The sequence below is a fragment of the Sturnus vulgaris genome, chromosome 8 (genome assembly GCF_052056855.1).
Source record: "Sturnus vulgaris isolate bStuVul1 chromosome 8, bStuVul1.hap1, whole genome shotgun sequence".
NCBI classification, from domain to species: Eukaryota; Metazoa; Chordata; class Aves; order Passeriformes; family Sturnidae; genus Sturnus; species Sturnus vulgaris.
The window spans coordinates 37,764,725-37,785,390 of record NC_142250.1 but is presented as its reverse complement, the minus strand read 5'-3'; the positions used below and the strand labels follow the sequence as shown (position 1 = coordinate 37,785,390).

At 55.4% G+C, this 20,666-nt stretch overlaps 1 protein-coding gene across 2 annotated transcripts in view; it reads left to right on the top strand.

The window, feature by feature from the left end:
• The first annotated feature begins 690 nt into the window (after positions 1–690).
• STK32C (serine/threonine kinase 32C) overlaps positions 691–20,666 on the top strand; it is a 60,201-nt gene continuing 40,225 nt past the window's right edge. The window contains exon 1 of one of the 2 annotated variants that reach the window (XM_014890675.2): positions 691–825. In XM_014890675.2, coding sequence (XP_014746161.1) covers positions 741–825 — 85 coding nt within the window. In that variant the 5' untranslated portion in view covers positions 691–740. Of the gene's footprint in view, positions 826–3,257; positions 3,389–20,666 lie in introns of those variants that run through there. The other variant, XM_088169472.1, reaches the window with a different exon arrangement.

The window sequence follows — 20,666 nt, the reverse complement described above, 5'->3', positions numbered from 1 at the left end:
CATCGACAGCGGGCTGGAACAGGGGGCTGGGGACAGCGGGGACAGGGGACAGCGGGCCGGGCGTGCTCGGCGCGCGGAGCTGCGGGCACGGAGCTCCACTGCCCCGGCCCGGAGCGCCGCCCCCGGCACGGCCCCGGCTCCGTGCCCGGGGGATGCGGGCGGAGCCGGGAGGTGAATCCCGGCCCTCCCCGGTCCCGCCCCCGCTCTGCTCCACCCCAGTGCCCTCATCCCCCCGCCCGCATCCCCCGGCCCGCCTCCGCCCCCCGCTCCCGGCCCCGCTCCGCTCCACCCCAGTGCCCGCATCCCCCGGCCCCGCTCCGCTCCACCCCAGTGCCCGCATCCCCCGGCCCCGCTCCGCTCACTCCGCCCCGCCCGCATCCCCCGGCCCCGCCGCTCGGTCCCGCCCGCATCCCCGGCCCCTCCCGCATCCCCTGGCCCCGCTCGCTCCCTCCCCGCTCTCTCTCCCCGTTCTCTCCCCGTTCTCTCCCCGCTCTCTCTCTCCCCGTTCTCTCCCCGCTCTCTCTCTCCCCGTTCTCTCCCCGCTCTCTCTCTCCCCGCCCCGCCGCGCTGTGGCCGCCGCGGGCAGCGGGCGGGAGGCGGTGGCACCGGGCGCTGCCATGCGGGCGGGCGGTGCCGGGGCCGGTGCCGGTGCCGGGGCGCGGGGCGGCTGAGGGCGGCGGCGGGGCCGCCCGCGGGAGCCGCCGGGGAGAGGCCGCAGGGCATGCCAGCCGCCTGCCCCCATGTTTCACTGGAGCAAGTGGAAGAAGAGGATGGGAGCGAGCGCCTCCTCCTCCAAGAGACCCGTGTTCGACGAGCGGGAGGACGGTGAGTGCGGACCGGGATGCTCCGGGGTGCCCGCCCTGCCCAGGGATGCTCTGCTCTGCCCTGCCCTGCCCTGCCCGGGATGTCCAGCCCGGGATGTCCAGCCTCGGGTCACCCTGCCCTGCCCTGCCCAGCCCCGCGGTCCCTGTCCCGGGTCCCTGTCCCGGGTGCCGAGCTGTCCCCGCCCGGCGCTGGGGTCGCAGGCGCTGTCCCCGGCGGAGCGGGGGCTGCGGGCGGGGGCCGGGCAGGGTCCGGCCGGGCGCTGCCTCCCCGCAGGACACAGGGACTGTGCCCCAGGACACCCCCGGACACCCCCGGACACCCAGGACACCCCCGGACACGGGGTTCAAACAAGGCGGACTGGGAAGGGGACGGCGAGGGGACGGTCCAGCAGCGAAGTTTCAGTCTGTGCTCGGACAGCGCCGCTTGTACCAAGGAAGGGCCGAGTGCCGCCGGCCATCCCCACCCGAGCACTGCTGTCCGTGCACAAAGCTGCTTTGGGGCTCTTCCCAAAATACTATTTTCTTTTTTATTATTATTTTTTTTTAATAAATACACCGTGAAATACCGCCGCTGCATTAGAAATCTCAGGTGTGGGGTGAAATTTCAGAGGAACGAAGGAGGGAAAGAGGGAAACTTTGGGTGGGGAAGAGTTGTGAGAGCATCGGGGCAGCCCTGAACGCTGCGCTGGCCCCGTGGCACCAACCGAGCACACACACAAATAAATCCCTGTGTGTGGGGGCTGGAATTGTGCACTGGATAAACCGGAGTTAGATGTGCTGGTCGGAGTCTGAGTGCAGTGATGTGGGGGTCGGGGTCTGCGGGAGTTCCCTTGCTGAGGGGACCACACCTGTGTGTGCTGCTGGGGCAGGGGTTAAATCAGGCAAACTTACCCTGCCACAAGAGCTGGCTGATTTCCCCAACACGTTTTTATTAGCAATTCACACTGAGCAAGCTGCCTGAAGACACTTAAATCAGAGGCTTTGCTGCAATTTCATTCTGAAAGCAAAATTTCTTTCTGAGAGGCTTTTAATTCTGCCCTGAGCCTGTGTGCAGCCAAGCAGGGCGAGTGAGCTCTGCAGCTGAATGTCTCTGCTGACAGGAGCCCGGAACACCTCTGCAGGTACTTCCAAGAAGTGCCTTAGCTGTGTCCCAATTATTGGCACGTTGCTTCCTTGATATCTCCTGCTTTTCCATAATTCCTTGTTAGAGTGTGCTCAGAGCAATTCCAGTGTTGTTCCAGTGAACTCACTCATATTTACTGTCATGGCACGGTTGCTATGGTGATCTCTTCAGACATCCCAATAACTTCCTTAGATAAAGGGGGCAGTTGATACTTGGGTTTGTGTGTGACATAATGTGGAAGAGTGACTAGTGACAACAATTTAACGAGAAATTAATTAAAAATATAAAAAGGAAAAGACCTTTTGGTACGTGAAATTTTGCCCATACGTGGATCCTTGTGATGGATCTGTGCACAAGGATGAGCCTGGCTGCTGAAATGCAGCAGATAATCCCTGTTCATTTTGTCAGGTGTATGGAAATAGAAGGGTAGCGTGTATTGTGGTCAGGAGTCACACAACTGCATTTTCCCTCACATAAATCTGACTCCAAATCCTTGCAGTCTTCATCCCTGACTTGCTGGGGACTGGTTTTGGGGCTTCACTGAGTCCCTGGCTCCTGCCCCACGGCTGTGGCTGAGGCAGCACTTGGGGGATGTCCCGGGCTGAGCAGCGATGTGTTTGCTCTCCCTTGGTGTAAAACAGCCGCTCCGGAGGGCTCCCCACTGTTCACCCGTCCATGAAGATCTGCCTCAGCCTGCACCTGCCCAGCCCCAGCTGGATGAGTGCAGGGTCTCCTGTGTCACACCCCTCCCCTGGGAGGGCCACGGCTGCTGCTGTCCCTGGTGGGATGTGTGGGCTGAGCTCTCCGAGTCTGTGACTCCCGAGTGTGTCCTAAGGACCTGCTCTCAACCCTCTCCACTTTCTCAGCATCTTTTCTGTCAGTGTGGGGCTGGGTTTGTTCTTTGGCAGACATGGAAGCTGCTTCAGCTGCTTTGAGGAGCTGCTGCTGCTGCCCAAGGCACGGCTGTGCTGCTCCCTCCTGCTTCCCTCCCTGGCTGCTGTGCTGTCCCCAGCCCCAGTGTGCCCCAGTTCGGGTGACTTCCCGTGCCTGTGGAGCTGGGTGTGCCTGGTGCTGTGTGCAGGGCACTGTCCATCTGTCCATCTGTCCATCTGTCCCACCCTTGGGATGCCCTGCCTGGCTGCAGCCTGCACGCTGTGCTGCTCCCTGCTTGCACAAACAGCCTGCAGAGATTTCTGGGTGTTTCAGACTTGGAAATAATAATAACAATAATCAATAATAATAGGAAAGCTGACTGTGAAGGGACAGTGCCTGTGTGTTTGTGTGTGCTTCCAGGGAGCCCTGGTGTGGGGAGATGTTTCTGTGCCTGTGGGAGCCGCTGCTCCAGCTCCTTCCAGTCCCACAGAAAACCTGGCAAGCTGCACATCCATCAGCTGGGAGATGCTGCCTGGGGATGTGGTTTTGAGAGCTTGGTTTTGGTGAGGTGCGTTGTACCCTGCTCATGGACAGAGAAAGTTAATGAGTGGAGGGGAAGGAGGAAAAACAAAGTGAGGGGAGAAATACGGGAGAAAGAAAACAAGGCAAAAGAACAGAAGGGCTGCAGGGTGGAGCACTCCGAGTTGTGGTGGGCTCAGTGAGCTGAAGGGAATTGTAGTGGGCTCTGCATTACCACCGTGGGCTGTGCTCCACCAGGAAAAACACCCCCTTGGCTGCAGGGGCTTTTCGGGGTTTGTTATTTATCCCTGTAAGGATCTTTTAAAAACTCCCCACTCCAGGAGTGGGTTTGTTCTCCAGCCCCACGGGAGGGTGGTCACTGCCTGTCTGCTGGCTGAGACAAATCTCTGTGCAGGGCAGGGGGCCCTGGGGTCTCACAGAATCACTGAATCGTTTGGGTTGGGAAAGCCCTGCCAGCCCATGGAGCCCACCCTGTGCCCATCCCCACCCTGTCCAGAGCACTCAGAATCCTCCAGGAATTCCTGGGACACTCCAGGGATGGGGATCCAACCCTCCCTGGGCACTTCCAATCCCTGCCCACCCTTTCCATGGGGAAATTATTCCAAATTTAAATTTAAAATTTAATTTATTCCAAATTTAAATTATATCCACCCTGAGCTCCCCTGGCCCAGCCTGGGGCCGTTCCCTCTCCTCCTGTCTCTGTTCCCTGTTCCCAGATCCCAAATCCTCCTGGCTTTCCCCTCCTGTCAGGGAGCTGGAGAGCGAGATGAGGCACAGAAATCATGAGGCTTGTTTGTCATTTGGGCACGAATGATGCTGTCATTCTGGGAAACAGCCAAGCAAGTTTTATTGACATCTCCCTCTTTTTTTTTTTTTTAATAGTACTTTTTAAATTTATTTTTTATACCAAGTGAGGAAAACCTGTCATTGTGAAGCCAATGGGAATGTTTCAACCCAGATATCTGAGAAATGCTTAGCAGAGCTGTTGGACTCGGGCACTGGGGCTGAGCAGGAGGAAATGCAGGGCACACTTAGTGCTATTAGCACTGCCCACAGTTGTGTTACAGGAGAGAGGGGGCAAACCACAGCATGATTTATCTCTCTATGCAATTGTGTCTGAAGAGGAATTTCAAGAGTGCATTTTGGATGTGGTTTCTCCTGAATCAAAGTGGTTTACTAAAAAAACTGTGTGTAAATATACATGGGAATCTGTGAAGCCATCTGCTGCTTTTTGCTCTGCTGTGCCTCCCCTCTCTGACACGAGGTGAGTGGCCCAGGGTTCCTGTCCGTGTCCTGATGCTGAATTAGTTTTTCTGCTGATGTACAAGGTTTTAATGGTGCAGCCCAGTGACTTTCATCATGGTCACTATTTTGTCTCAGTCACTTTTCCCCCCATCCCTTGTGTGACTCTGCCACAATGCAGATGGTATTTTGTAAGGGGGTCAGGTGCTGTGTTTATCCTTCTTGCATCAAAATCAACTTTCAACACGAGTTTCCAGTTCTACAGCTCATGGGTGAAGCTGTCCCAGTAAAGCAGCCTGGCTGTGAGAAATTCACAGAATTCACAGAAGTGTGTGCTCGGGGTTAGTCAGGGTCAGCTGAGGTGTCTGGGTGTCCTGTGCTGTGTCCCCTCCTGGGGACAAGCTCAGGTAACCCTGGGCAGAGGCACCAGGCTGGCACCTGGGGCTGAAACACAACTGCAGGGGCAGCCAGCAGGGTGTGGGGTGGGCAGGGTTTGGGATGTGCAGGGTTCGGGGTGTGCAGGGTTTGGGGTGTGCAGGGTTTGGGGTTTGGAGTGTGCAGGGTTTGGGGTTTGGGGTGTGCAGGGTGTGGGGTTTGGAGTGTGCAGGGTTTGGGGTTTGGGGTGTGCAGGGTTTGGGGTGTGCAGGGTGTGGGGTGTGCAGGGTTTGGGGTGTGCAGGGTTTGGGGTGTGCAGGGTTTGGGGTGTGCAGGGTGTGGGGTGTGCAGGGTTTGGGGTGTGCAGGGTGTGGGGTGTGCAGGGTGCCCTGGTCACCCACATCTGGGGCCATCCTGCTGTGCTGCTGGGACAGGGACGTGGGAGATGGATCCAAGGGTCAGGGAACGTTTCTCTCTGTGTGCTGAGATGATCAGTGCCATAAAGCACGTGCTGGTTTTGGGGCAGCAGCACGGCCTGGCCCTGTCCCAGCTCCCTGGGGGCTCCAAGAATTGTCCCTGCTCCTTCTGCTCCAGCCTTGCTCCTCCTGCCCTGGCTGCCCCTCCGGCTCTGTCACCTCGGCTGGGCAGGGCTGGCAAGCCCTGGGCAGGAAATGTGTCCCTTTTATTGGAAATCTCTGGTCTGGTGCCCGGTAAGGCAGCTGTAAAATCCCAAATACTCCTCATCTGGGGTCAGATACAGATGTGTTAAGTTTCCATGCTCTGCAAACCGCTGGCTAAAGTATTCCCTGCTCAGACTGCAAGGAGAACTTCTCCCATAGCCTGACTTTCATGGCTGTGGGTTGGGAGCACAGATGCCTTCCCTGATATTTAAACACAAGGGAAAAAACCTCTCTGTGCTATCAAAGTGGCAGCTAAGGAATCCTGCGGGGGGAGGAGGGAGTGGGGATTGCGGGGAGGTGACAGCAGAGCTGTGTCCGGCATTGTCAGAGGGGCTCTGGTCCCGCTGCCCCCGGGGCTGGGCTTTGCCCAGGGATCCACTCCCTCCGTGGCATCTCTGTGCCCAGCTCCCAGCACAGCCCCAAAGGAGGGGCTCGGAGGATGGGGCTCTGCTGGCTGTGCAGCCTGGCACTGCGGGATGGGACAGGGACAGGGACGTGCTGGCAGCGGGGCAGCCCCGGGGGCGGGAGGGGAGTGGAACCGTGGGCAGTGCTGGGTCACCGGCTCTGAGCTGGCCCGGGGCTCTGCTGGACCCTTCATTCTGGAGGGGCTGGAGTGTCTGTGGGACAGCTGAGCACGGGAGAGGGGGTGAAACGAGTCCTCAGGGCAAGAGACTCCTCACACAGAGCTGGGGAACAGGAAAAAACACAACAGCACTTTGGTGGACATGTGACGGATGGGGAGGGACAAGGACAATCAAGGAAAAGTCACTGGAAGTGCCACTCAAGTGAAATATTAAATCAGATTAATACTTGGTGCATTCTGTGGAGGCCACAGTCCTCATGACTGGCCGGGAATGGCTTCCTGTGATTTGGGAATAACATGCAGGGGCACGTGGCTGGGATCTGCCCACCTTCCTCCCCGTGTCCCCAGGGCTGGCAGGGTGACCCCAGGGCTGCTGTGGGGTGTGCCAGCACCTGCCCAGCTGTGGGGTGTCCCTGCAGGTGTGGGGTGTCCCTGCAGCTGTGGGGTGTCCCTGCCAGGTGTGAGGTGTCCCTGCAGGTGTGGGGTGTCCCTGCAGGTGTGAGGTGTCCCTGTAGGTGTGGGGTGTCCCTGTAGGTGTGGGGTGTCCATGCCAGCTGTGGGGTGTCCCTGCAGGTGTGGGGTGTGCCAGCACCTGCCCAGCTGTGGGGTGTCCCTGCAGCTGTGGGGTGTCCCTGCAGGTGTGGGGTGTGCCAGCACCTGCCCAGGTGTGTGCCAGGGAGGCTCCCTGCACTGGCTGGGCCCTGCCTTGGTGTCACCTGCTGTAGGACAGTGTCTCTGTCTCAGGGACAGCCTGAGAGCAGCTCAGCTTCTCTGCACAAGGGAAGAGAAATGCCAGGGTCCTCTTTCCCTGTCCCGCTGCTCTTCAGGAATGAAATTGCTTTAGGTGACAGTTGTGGGAGATTCAGAGTGCTGGGGGAGTGTGGGGACAGCCATCCCTGAGCCCTGCCGGGCACTGAGGTGTGGCAGTGTGACACTGTGCCAGTGCTGATGTGTTCATGTCCACCTGGCAGTGTGAGGAGGTGCAGGCACTGAGTGATGCTCACAGTTATGGGGCTCGCTGCTTTGCCTGTGCCCATGAATCCTTACAGGCTGATGGTTAGCCTTGCTGTGTAATTAAATTAAATTAAACTGCACTGCAACGTCTTTATAGCTCTGCTGATGTTTCTGGAAGCTGATAAATTTCATCTGTTATTCCAGAAAATATCCTTACCTGGGTCAGTGGCCCCAGCAGAGAGCTGGTGAGATCCTAGGGCTGCTGGGGCCTGGGTGACTTTGAGGGTGACCTGCAAAGGGCTGTCCCAGCACAGAGGTGCCTCATTGCCCAGTTTGCACTTGCTTACAGCTGAGCTGACAAAAGCTCAGCTGGTGTTTTGTATTTCTGTGGATAATCTGTGCCCTGGAGCACTGGAAGTGCCCAGAGTGGGGCTGTGCAAGCTCTGCAGGGACTGCTGTGTTCCTTTGGGTCTCCCATTCCTGCCTGAGCTCTCTTTGCTCAGGAAAAAATATTTATTTCTCCTTTTCTTTATTTCTCCTGGCCATAATCTCCTCCAACAAAGGAAATGCACAACTCAACAAAAGTCACCATCACTGCTTAAAATACTGGGGTGTGATTTGTGTCCTGGGATTTTAGAGGGATCCCATGGTGGCAACACAAGGCCATCATATGAGTATTTCAGATATCCAGAGTGGGAAAAAAGGCAAAGGAACAGGGAAACTTGGTAAAAACTGGGAAGAAACTTCGATTGAGAATAACCAGTTGGGGTATTTAGAAACCAAGAGCCAAGGCACTCCCAGCACCAGCAGAGGGTGGCTTTGGTGTGGAGGTGGGGCAGGCAGCAGGAGGCACAGGCTGGCTCCTTGCAGAATCTCTGGGTTTTGAATTGTGGGTCTGACACAGGTCAGGAGGGTGGGCTGGGCAGGTTCCTCCTCTGAGCAGGCAGCTCTGTGAGGGTTGGGAGGAACATTTCTGGGTGAGGGTGAATGTCCCCTGGCCCTGGTGCTGGCTGTGCCACCTCACCCACACAGCTCAGGGTGAGGTTTGGCTGTCAGGAGGAGATGGGTCACGTCCTGTGAGAGGTGTGGCACTGCCTGGGGAAACAAATGGCACAGAATCCACGGCCAGGCTTCCTAGTGCACACTGCCTTTCTGTGCACTGCTTCCCAGCCTTAATGGGGGCTGGCAGGCAAGAGCAGCGAGCAGGGAACACAGAAAATGATTGATCCACATCGTGTTTGGATTGTTTGCTCTGTTGGAAAACGTGCTTTATGCTTCACAGAAAATAGGGCCAAAGCTTGGTCCCAGATAATTTGCACTCTAAAGGCTCAGTGCTGAGCATGGTAAGCACATGAATAATTCATACACATGCAGACAGGCCCCGGGATTTCATATTCAAGCCTGATTCTAGATTTGCTCAGAACTTTGAACTGGCATGGATTAATGGCTGTTCCAGCACAGAAGGGGCTTGGCAGGACCTTAGGCACAGGATGAAACAATCCCCTCTCCTGACAGTGCTGTGTGTCCTTAGGGGCTGGGAGCTTGCTTGGCTGGGCTGGCCAGTGGCTGTGGCAGTGCCCAGGGCTGGGCTGGGCTGGCCAGTGGCTGTGACAGTGCCCAGGGCTGGGCTGGGCTGGGCTGGCCAGTGGCTGTGGCAGTGCCCAGGGCTGGGCTGGGCTGGGCAGTGGCAGTGCCCAGGGCTGGGCTGGGCTGGCCAGTGGCTGTGGCAGTGCCCAGGGCAGGGCTGGGCTGGCCAGTGACTGTGGCAGTGCCCAGGGCTGGGCTGGGCAGTGGCTGTGGCTGTGACAGTGCCCAGGGCTCGGTGCCTGCTGAGCCTGACCTTGGCACTCTCTGTGTCCTTCCCTGCCCTGTGTCTCCTGTCACCAGTACCAGGATTTTGGCAGAGCTGCTGCGGGTCCTGGCTGTTGCTGTGAGCTCAGCACAAGGCTCTGAGCCCCCAAAGTGCAGACAGGAGCTGTTCAGGGCCCGAGCTGGTGCTGTGGGAGGTGTGGGGGGCAGTGGCTCAGACTGTGCCTGGCTCTCCCCTCCAGCAGGCACTGCCCATCAGCCTGTCCCGACTCTGGGGCGACTCGGGGCTGCCCAGCTTTGGGCACAGCTGCACAGAGAGCCCAGCAGGAGCTCTGGGGGGCACAGAGATGCCCAGGTCGGGGTGTGACAGTGGCACTGTGCTGTGCCTGGCTGGCCCTGGCTCTCCATCCTGCAGCTCCCTCAGCAGCCAGAGCTGCCAGCTCCTGCTGGCCACCACTGCCCCGCTCCCTTGGCAGTGCCCTTCAAAGCAGGGACAGCTCTGGGGCCACTCTGGGGCCGTGTGGGGCGAGTGCAGGGCCAGGGGCACTGGCAGTGCCTGCTGCTCTGCTCCACTGGCTTTTATTCCCCGTTAAATGCCACAGCAGGAGCATTGCAAGCAGGTGTCAAAACAAGCACAGCTGCAGCGAGGCAAACTTAGGGATTGATTAATGAATAGTTTCAGCCTGTTGTGTGTTTCTCTACATGGCTTTCTGATGTAAAGATCAATCTGTGACTTTATTAAAAAAATAGCAGGTTGCTTTTAACTAGAGCAAATTGCTTCTGTTTATCAGGAGGCTGAGTAACATCAACAAACAGTTCAGTCTCTGGAGCCCCTCAGCACTGCTTGGGAAATCAATTCAGTCAGTGCCTGTGGCCTTGGGTTGGATTTTTCCACGCTCTTAGCTTGGCATCTCCAAAGGCACCCCTGTCCCCCCGCTGCTCTCTCCAGAGACCACTCTCCTCCTGCTGCTCTCTGTGCTCAGGGGGTTTCCCTTGCCTGCTCCTCTCTCCTCCCTTGCTGAGCTGCACAGGGGTTATCCCCCGGGTGCCCAGGGTGGGTGGCACGGGCAGAGGGGTGTCCCTGGTGCCGGGGATGCTGAGCTCACACATCCCAGGGATGTGCTGGAGCCCCAGAGCCACCTGTGCTGGGGCAGCAGTGCCTGAGGTGCCCCAGTGTGAGCAGGGGGCTCCCCAAGGGCCAGCTCTGCCCCCCTGCACCCCACAGTGCCAGCACAGCTGGAGGGGAGGGCAGTGCCCTGCTCCCCTCTCCTGGGGATGTGCTTTCCTTCCTGCACTGCACTGTGCTCCAGAGAATTCCTGATCACACAGCCAGGATGTCTGCTTTCCCCAGAGAATCCGAACTTGGTGAATAATTCTGTTTGACATCTGCTGTGAATTTGGGTCTGCTCTCTTCCCGTGGAGCTGCAATGAATCCTGAGTGGTTGTGGCCACCTGTCCTGTAGGTGCAGCTGGGTCAGTCCCTCAGTCCCTGCCCTGCTCAGGTGCCTCACTGAGGTCTGACCATGGAGCTGTTCTGACACCTCCAAAAGGAAGAACGGGCTTGGTGTTGGCTGCAGGGAGCACCAAAGGGGATCACTGCTCCTACCTGGGGTCAAGCAAAATATCTTCAGGTATTCATCAGTCCCCTGTGGTTGTGTTTTCCTTCCCAGCTTTGCTGTCACTGCCAGCGTGTGTGAGTGATATCCTCTATTTCACACTGTCTCGCTCCTCATTTCTCCTTCTTTGCCAAAAAAGAGCCTTTTCCATTGGCAGAACTGTGGGAAATGCCTGCCCAGCTCGGTGTGTGGCAGGACCAGCCCTGGCTGTGGGGACACTCTTGGTGCTGTCTGGCTCTTGGTGCTCACCAGCCCGGAGCCGGTGGCTGCTGGAGCTGGAGCTCAGCCTGCTCAGGGCAGCCTGGCTCCCCTCTGAGCCCCCGTGCCAGCCCTGCTCAGCTGAGTGTGTCACAGGAGTGGGGCCAGTGCAGGAACAGCTTTTCCACAGCCCCTAAAGTGCTGCAGCACATCCCTGGTCCCAGCCAGAGGTATTTTGGGAGCTTGTCTGCTGCTCACCAGCCTCTGGGACAAAGATAGGACCGTGTGCCTGAAATAGCAGCCTGGAGCTGCACACCCCACCAGTGGCTGCTCTCGAGAGGGAAATCCAGAGTTTGTTTTCCAGTCATCATCGCTGTGTTGACAAGGCTGTCGTGAGGAAAACCGGGAATGTCTGAATTAACTCCAAGTGCAGGGTACACACACAGTGCACGCTGCTCACCGCCCAGGGTGGGCACAGGGGGGATCCTGCCTTTGGAACAGGGATTTCACACACAATCACTGCACCCCTGAGGCTGGGAAAGCCCTCCAGGATCACGGAATCCACCCTGTGCCCATCCCCACCCTGTCCAGAGCACTCAGAATCCTCCAGGAATTGCTGGGACACTCCAGGGATGGGGATCCAACCCTCCCTGGGCAGCTCCAATCCCTGCCCACCCTTTCCAAGGCATGGAGGGGGTTGTGGTGGAGGGTGTGCATTCATCACCGGGCACACATTAAAAACCACAGCCCCAAACCCAACATCTCTACAATTTCATGGTGCTGATCCTTCCAGCTGCCAAGCAATGAGCACAGCTGCCAGTTCAGCTCTTTTTCAGGAGATTTTTTCTATTCTTTTGGATTTGCATTTTGGTGCTCCAGTGGTGTGAAATGCTGCAGCAGAGACCATCCTTCAGTGCTGTAATTGCAGTGTGTGCAATCACAGCTAGAAAACAAGGAAATGGCATTTCAAAATGAGATGTCTCCTCTGTTGCATCTCTTGCAGCTCAAATACAACCTGGCAGGTGCAGTTTGACTTTTTGGTGCATTTTCCCAGTGTTCTGGTAGTTGTCACCAGCCCCAGTGGCACAGCAGGAGGAACAAGATTGTCTTTCAGGACCCACAATGAATTTGCTGATGTGGTAAGTAGTAAAAGCCTCTTTTGATGGAAAACCAGAAGCAGCTGATTGTAGAAATATTCTTGGGCTCTCTGTTACAAAGAGTTATTGTCCCAGGGCTCTTATACATGATAGGAAACTCCAGTGCTTCTGGATTGGGAAAAGCAATGATGATCAGGAGACATCAAATAAATGATAGAACATGTGATATCAAATAGAATGAAGGAGGTTGTGTTTGTCTCAGGCCTCTTAAACCCTCTCATGTAATTTTTTAAAAAAGAGAATGCTGAATTCAGTTTTGTTATCAATGGTTTTTAAGTTCTCACTTGGAAATGCCTGTGTGTGATCCATCACACGCTGGTTGCTGCTGAGCCCAGCAGTTTTGTCACAATGCCTCGCTGTTTGTTGCTGCATGGAACACAAAGTTAAACAAGACGAGGGCAGCTCCCTCTCCTCTCTGCCCTGAGCAGCTTTTGTGGCTCTCCTTGGGTGCACAGAAAAAACCCACCTGCTCTGAGGGCTTCCATCACCTGTGGTGACTGGATTTCATGTGGCTCTTTCTTGGAAAAGTGTTCTCAATTATTGCTGTTTTTTTCTATTAATTAATGTTTTAAATCTCCCAAGTACAGTGTCAGTGCCTCCCTAAGTGCTGTGGTACTGCCACAGCCGTGGTCTGTGTACTTTGAATGTCCTTGTGAGCCTTTCCTGCTGTTTCATACAAAGCCTTGTTGTTTTCCCCTCTCCCCGGGGCTCCCTCTGTGCAGGAGCAGTTGTGCAGGAGGGTGGGATTCTGTTACAGCAGGGAAAAGTGCATTGGGTTTCGTGTTAGCAGCTGGTGCATCCCTAGATGACTCTCTAGTGACATTATAATCTGTATTTCCATGGCAATGGGAAGGGCAGGGCACGGTCCCCTGTGCCACCACACAGGGACAGGGCTGGGCTGTCCCTGAGAGAGCTCCAGCTCAGCTCTGCCCATCCCATCTGTGTGCAGCTCCTGACTCACTGTGCTCTCATTTCCCTCACCTACTGCAGCCCTCCTTGACTTTCTGTGCCACACCGACCCCAAATGGGATCCCTGAGCCACCCCAGAGAGCCCTGAACCTGCCCAAGGGAGCTGGGTGAGCAGGAACATCTCCTGAAGGGATCCCTGAGCCACCCCAGCCCCATCTCCAGGTGTGGTCCTCCTACCAGCACCTGCCAAAGGGATGCTGGCTGGGCAGGAACGTCTCCTGCTGTCCTGGTGTGTGCTGTGACAAAGTGTGAGTGTCCCTGCTGCTCCCTGAGCCCGTCAGCCTGGGAGTGCTAATTCCACCTGACAGCTCTCAGCAAACACGACTGGAGAATCCCTTCTCCTGTTAATGTCACAGGGCAGAAAGGAAAATAGCAGCAATGAGCAGGCACTGCAGGCAGGGAGGGTGCAGGGGTGGGCAGGGGTGGCAGTGCCCAGCCCCTGGGTGCTGTTGGCTCCTCTCTCTGTTTCTGTCACCCCTGGGTGCAGCCCTGGCACCCTGCTCTGGGTGTCTGGCAGCAAAGAACAACACGGCCAGGATTTTTAAAGGAGCAAGGTGAGTGAGGTTGCAGTGGGGTGTGGGATGTGGCCAGGAGCAGAGCTGAGTGCCCAGGGGGAGCTCAGAGCCCTGTCCAGTTCTGGGGAGGCCACCCTCAGGTTTCAGTTGCACAGAGATTGTTCCAATCTCCTTGGCCTTGGCAAGATCTGCATGTGGGCATCACTGTGACCAGTGCTGTGTGTGTGTGACCAGTGCTGTGTGTGTGTGACCAGTGCTGGGTGTGTGTGACCAGTGCTGTGTGTGTGTGTGTGACCAGTGCTCTGTGTGTGTGTGACCAGTGCTGGGTGTGTGTGACCAGTGCTGGGTGTGTGTGACCAGTGCTGTGTGTGTGTGACCAGTGCTGGGTGTGTGTGACCAGTGCTGGGTGTGTGTGACCAGTGCTGGGTGTGTGTGACCAGTGCTGGGTGTGTGTGACCAGTGCTGTGTGTGTGTGTGACCAGTGCTGGGTGTGTGTGTGACCAGTGCTGGGTGTGACCAGTGCTGGGTGTGTGTGACCAGTGCTGGGTGTGTGACCAGTGCTGTGTGTGTGACCAGTGCTGTGTGTGTGTGTGACCAGTGCTGTGTGTGTGTGTGTGACCAGTGCTCTGTGTGTGTGTGACCAGTGCTGGGTGTGTGACCAGTGCTGTGTGTGTGTGACCAGTGCTGTGTGTGTGTGACCAGTGCTGTGTGTGTGTGTGTGACCAGTGCTGGGTGTGTGTGACCAGTGCTGTGTGTGTGTGACCAGTGCTGTGTGTGTGTGACCAGTGCTGTGTGTGTGTGACCAGTGCTGTGTGTGTGACCAGTGCTGTGTGTGTGTGTGACCAGTGCTGGGTGTGTGACCAGTGCTGTGTGTGTGTGTGACCAGTGCTGGGTGTGTGTGACCAGTGCTCTGTGTGTGTGACCAGTGCTGTGTGTGTGTGTGACCAGTGCTCTGTGTGTGTGACCAGTGCTGGGTGTGTGTGACCAGTGCTGTGTGTGTGTGACCAGTGCTGTGTGTGTGTGACCAGTGCTGGGTGTGTGACCAGTGCTGTGTGTGTGACCAGTGCTGTGTGTGTGTGACCAGTGCTGTGTGTGTGTGACCAGTGCTGTGTGTGTGTGTGACCAGTGCTGGGTGTGTGACCTGTGAGTGTCGAGGTGTTACAGGTGCCAGCAGCACTGATGGGGTGTGAGTGACCCTTTTGTGTGTGCAGGGACCACCAGGTGCTGTGGGCTGGGAGCTCCAGGCTCTGCTGTGCCCCCCACGCTGGTCCCGTGCTCCCCACATCTGGCACCAGGAGCAGCTGGGGTGTCCTGGTGTCCCCTGCAGCCTGCCAGGTGTGCTGGGACATGAGCTGGGGCAAGAGACAGGAGGAACAGGAAAGTGGTACCTGATTCTTCTGTAGTGGTACCTGATTCTTCTCTTTGAGCTTCTGCTTCTTTCCGACTGATCCCCTGAGGTGCTTTGGAACTCGTCCCTGTCTGCCGTTCCCCTGGCACTGAGGCTCTCCCAGGGCAGTGCCTGGCTGCCCCTGCCCCTCAGCCCTCTGTGTGTGCCCAGCCTGGCCGGCCAGAGCTGCCTTGGGTGGTGCTCGGGGCTCAGAGTGCCCCGGTAGAGACACAAATCCTGCCCTGGTGCAGCGTGGCCATGGGGTCAGCACCAGGGACGTGGGGTTGGTGCCACACAGAGCCACAGCCTGGCTGGGATCACTCAGTTAAAGCTGTGTGAGTGCCACCGAGAGGCTCTCTGCTGGGGCTGCTTGCGTGACACTAATTACTGACAGTTAATTAAAAGGCAGTCGAGAGGAGAGCTCTTTGAGGGACGCTGGTGAGGGCACAGGGTGCTTGTTGGGCTGATCTCGTTCCCATTTGTGTGTGACACCCCTGGCTGTGCCCCATGGAACTCGGCATGTGCCAGGGGTGCCCGCTGGGCCAGCCCCCGGCCATTGTCACTGGTCACCCAGCCCTGCCACCCTCTGCCCCCTCCCGTCTGCCACGTCCACCCCCAACACTTGCATTTCTCCGTTTCCACTGCAAATCTGTATCAGCAAAAGAGCAAAACGAACGTTGCTTGTTTGTTTTGACAATTACAGCAGAGATTTAATTACACTCCTCATATAGTGCTGAATGTCATGTGGTGTGTGAGGCGTAAACAAAGATGTTCTCCATGTGAGATGTGGTTATTAAAGACACAGCCTGGCTCTGGAGGCAGCTGGAGCCCAGCTCCCAGCATCTGCATTCCCTGGCCCGTGTGGGGAAGAGGCAGATCCAGAGCAGGGACTGAGTGAGTGAGCAGGGAACACAAAGAGGGGAGAAAACCACGGCTGTGTCTTCATTGATTTTGAGGCAGCAGCTTCAGGTGTCATAGCAGAAATACAATATTTCATTCTCTGAGTAAGTTCTCTGCTCAAAACAGTGGGGATCCTCAATTGCCATCATGAAAAGGGCCCGATTTTCCTGCTCATCACTTACTGCCTTTGAAGAGTCTGTCTTAAAGCCTGAGCCTATTGTGTCGAGTGAAAGCAGCTGCAGCATTGTCTGGCAATGGTAAATTGGCAATGACTTTGCATTTCATAATTAGTTAACAAGGAATCATTTACAATGTGCACGTCTCTCAAACCCCATTGAAATGTGCAGCACGTGTTTGATGTTATTAATTAAAAATAGGAACTTCAAACGCTCTCTGGCAGCAGCTCCTTCCTGTTTCCCCTCACTCCATGGGGCCATTGACAGGGACGAGGTTGGATTAAGGCAAGGGTTTGAAATTCTTCCTGGAAAAAGCACTTTGGGATTCCAGGGTTATTCAGGAGGGCGTAAGAGACCATTGGCTGTGTTTCAGATCCCTCCAACCCTTATCCTGAGCAGGGCTCTGTGACTCCCCCCACTCCCAGTGAAGGTCAGTCTCTCAATTACACCTTGTCAGAAAACCTCTCAAAGAGGAAATTCGAGGGAGAATTATTTCTAGAGATTCTTGTCAAATTACAGAGAGCCCTTAATTAAATGAGTGTCCATTACTTAATGGCAATTATGGAGAGAAAATCCTTACTTCTGAAAGAGCTGAAGCTCCACTTTCCTAAGGAAAATTTCCTTTTTAAAATAATAAGATAAAGATGGCTTATTCTGCTCCAGAGCTGAGGCCTGAAAGAAATGAATGTGCATGCTGGGAGGGGTTTAATTTGGGAAGGGAGGAGCCCTGGCACGGGTATTTGTGTTTCTGTGTGCTGTGGGAGCAGCCCTGCCTGAGCTGAGGGCTCCATGTGTGCTTTTGGGTTTGCTCTGGGTTTGTGGTTCTTCCCCAGCCATCCAGAGCATTCCCAGCATTTTCCATCAGCCCTGGCAGGAGCTGTGTCCCTGGAGGGCTGTGAGCAGCAGTGGTGGAGGCTGCAGAGCTCAGCTGGGGAACCTTTGGGGTTCTGAGCCCTGCTGGCCCCATGGAAGCTTTGGGATTTCGAGCCCTGCTGGTCCCATGGAATCTTTGGGGATTTTGAGCCCTGCTGGTCCCATGGGATCTTTGGGGATTTTGAGCCCTGCTGGCCCCAAGGCTCATCCCAGCCTTGTCCTGTGTCACTGCAGGGCTGGGGTTGGCAGTGAGTAAGAGAACACAGCCTGGCCCTGCTGGTTGAAAGCACAGGAGTGTTTGTGAGATTTGCTTTACGTCTTTGGGGTATTTTTATCGTGTGCCTCATTCGAACGGTCTCAGCTGAGTCATCCCATCCCCAGTTTAGATTTCTGCTCCCTCTCCACCCACTCCAGCAGGACCCAAATCCTCCTGGCACAGCCTGCTGCTGGCCTCGCTGGAGTCAGGCAAGTCTGGCAATAAATCATGTGGGCACTAGGTCAGGGAGTCATGGATGTTGGTACATTTTATTTAGCAACCTTCTGGACTTAATGAGTGTCCATAATACAGCAATTCATAATTTATCATAAATAAAGACAATAGATTAGGTTGCTGTTTAATTATTGCTTATTTTTGTAGCTGTTGTGGGGTTTGTGTGGACAGGAGCAGCAGCCTTCCCTCAGCCCCTCCTCTGTGCAGGATTAGGGGAATGGCTGGACCCTGCAGGGCTGCTCGTGGGGTGAAATGACAGGAGCCTTGGCTGAGCAGGAACCTTGTCTGCTTTTGAAACTCCAATAATCTTTATTCCAATGCACAGAGAACCAGGGGTGACACGTTTTTTGTGCTTGCGTTGGCTGGCAGTCAGGGACAGGAGCAGAGGGAACTGGGGCTGGGCCAGGGGAGCTCAGGGGGGACAGCAGCAGGAATTTCTCCATGGAAAGGGTGGGCAGGGATTGGAAGTGCCCAGGGAGGGTTGGATCCCCATCCCTGGAGTGTCCCAGCAATTCCTGGAGGATTCTGAGTGCTCTGGACAGGGTGGGGATGGGCACAGGGTGGGCTCCATGGGCTGGGAGGGCTTTCCCAACCTCAGTGACTCTGGGATTCTGTGATTTTCCTTCCACAGACACCTGGCTTCTGGTTATTTAATGAACAAAAGCCCTCCAAGTGGGACAATGGACAGCTGCTCCTCTCGTTTAATTCCAAATGGTGAATCTTGTATTTATGAGAGAGATCCAAATATGGTCCATCTGCTACCAGCTCCTCAGCTGTTCACTTCACAGAGAAGAGAACATTTCCATTTCTCTCCCTTGGTGCTCACATGAAAAGCTGAGTCTTTTAAAGCTGTTTAATGTTTTTCTTTGCTGAGGGGTTGTGTACATGAGAGAAATGCCACTAAATCCTGCACTTTGTGTTCCCAAAACAGCAGGGCTGCCCAGGTGTGCCAGGGTCAGGTTCTGGAGCAGCCCAGGCTCTCACAGCTGTGTGTGCAGCTGTGGCTCAGGTGAGCTCTGTGTCACCTGCCCTGACCAGGTGAGTTCTGTGTCACCTGCCCTGACCAGGTGAGCTCTGTGTTCCACCTGCCCTTCCCAGCCAGCCCTGCTGGGAGCACTGGTTCCACGCCCCTTTTGCAGTCACCGTGCTGTTGTGTGAAGGTGCTGGATGTGTGAAATTGAAATTTTGCAGGATGTGTTGGAATTGGGTAAAGTCAGGCAGAGCCATGGTGTGTATCCAGTATTTGTGGATACTCACAACACCACGGGGCAGCTGTGGGAGGTGGGTGGTGGTTCTGCTCCTGCCAGGGGAGGTGAGGGCTGATGATCCCAGGGGCTGTTGGGGATCCCAGCCCGTTCCTCCAGTGTCTCCTGGGCTGGCTCTGAACCCCTGGCAGCTCCTGTGGGGTCAGCTGGAGCTCTGGTGCTGGATGCCCTGGGTACAGATGGATGGTAAAAAAGCTTCAGGAAGTGCAGGGGAGGCTTTTGCCAGAGTTTTTAATTTTGCATTGAGTGTAAAGGGGGCAGAAGGAGTCAGGCACAATCAGGAGAGAGCAGGGAACTGTCCAGAAATAATGTCCTGTCTTAGCCTCTGAAAGCTTTGAGAGTTGCTGATTGATTTCAGGGGAAGCAGCGCTGGAGACTGAAATGAAGGGAAGTTGCAGAAGATGTGGGAGGTCAGGGATGAGATGGTTTCAAGGACTGGTGATGTGAGAGTTGCTAAGAATAGAGCGTGGCACAGACAGCAGTGTCAGGCAGTCTGGGGGATGGATGCTCCTGCAGCTGCAGAGGTGAGGGACTGGAGCAACCTTAGAGAGCAGCTCTGCAAGAAGAGGAGTTGTGCTGGAACTGGGGCTGTGATCCATAGCAAAGCCTTGGGTGGAAGGGGAGGGGCTGGAGGAGGATTGTGCCCAGTGACCCCAGCCTTGGCCTTGGTCTGGGAGCAGGTGAGAGTGCTGGGGGAGGGAGGCAGCTTTTGCCCCATCTCCATCCAAACAAGCAGAAGCTGCTTTCACAGACGGGGGGAGGCTGTGGAAGGTTTCCTGGTGCCGTGGACAGCCAGCTCCATGGGGCAGGCTCCCAGGGACATCAGGGTCTCCTCATGGTGAGCAAAACCCTCTGCAGGTGTATCTGCAACTTAATGCTTCTCCATAAAATATTCAGTATTCCATTTTAGAAACCAACTTTTGCTGAAAATTGTTTTTTTAAGAATTCTTGATCACCTCAATTAGAAAGAAGACCAATTCCAGCAGGCCCAGAAATGCCCTGGCATAAATGGGAATAAAAGCCTTTGGTTTCCTGTGCTGCCTGGCATCAGGGTGTGCTGCAAGCAACTGCTGCAATTGCCATTTCCATAACACACACACGCACACACATTAAATTTTGATTCACATCTCTGACATCTAGAAAATTGCTCCTTAACAAAAGGAACATTATAGGCATGCTACAAAATACAGGCTTGGTCTGGCCACATTTTGGATAACTCTACCCTATTCTTTAGAAAATTGGTTTTATTGCTGATAATTGGGCTAAAAGGAAGACTATTTAATCCTGGCCAACCCAACTTTCTGGGACATTAAGTTCTAATAGGCAGATATAAACTGGTCTTAATAGATGAATCTGACATCATCTGGCTGCTTATTAACTATTAAACCTTGTTTCAGTAATTCTCTTGGCAGCTCTGTGTGTGTTGCCATAGTTTCTTTGTTAACAGAGCAAGACATTAATGCATTTTGAGTACTTCTTGCCCAAAAGACATGCAAAAACACCTTATGTTTAAAGATGCAAGCTGGCACCTGCTCCCCGTGGCAGCTCTGCAGCTGGTGGCACTCAGGGTGTGGCTGTGCACCATGGAACAGCACCAGGAACCCTCTGGTGTCACCTGGGCTTTGTCACCTCGGGCAGTGCTCTCAGAAATGCAGGGTGCAGTGGCTGGGCCACCAGAGTGGAGATGGCAGTGCTGTGAGGAGTGTCTGGCTGGGGACACCTGGGGACGGGGCTCAGCAGGTTCCTGCCTCAGGGAGCATTCCCCAGTTCTCCTGGGACAGGAGATGAGCAGGTTCCTGACTCAGGGAACGTTCCCCAGTTCTCCTGGGATACGAGCTGTGTCCTTTCCATCCCCTGTCCCTGCTGGCACCCTGGTGATTGCCATCACCAGAGGGGACGTGGGCAGTGTCCCCTCCATGGCCCCACCAGCCTGGAGAGCTTCCAGTAAACATGAATAACATCCCATTGGTGTCTCCTCATCTGTGGGATAGACCAAACTGGAGGATAAATAGGCTGGAGTCAACTCCTGTCTTTCAGCTGACAGTCATCAGCTTCAGCCTGAACTTACCGAGGGAAAATCTGTGGGAGATCTGCACAGTGGTGAAAGGCTTTTCTAA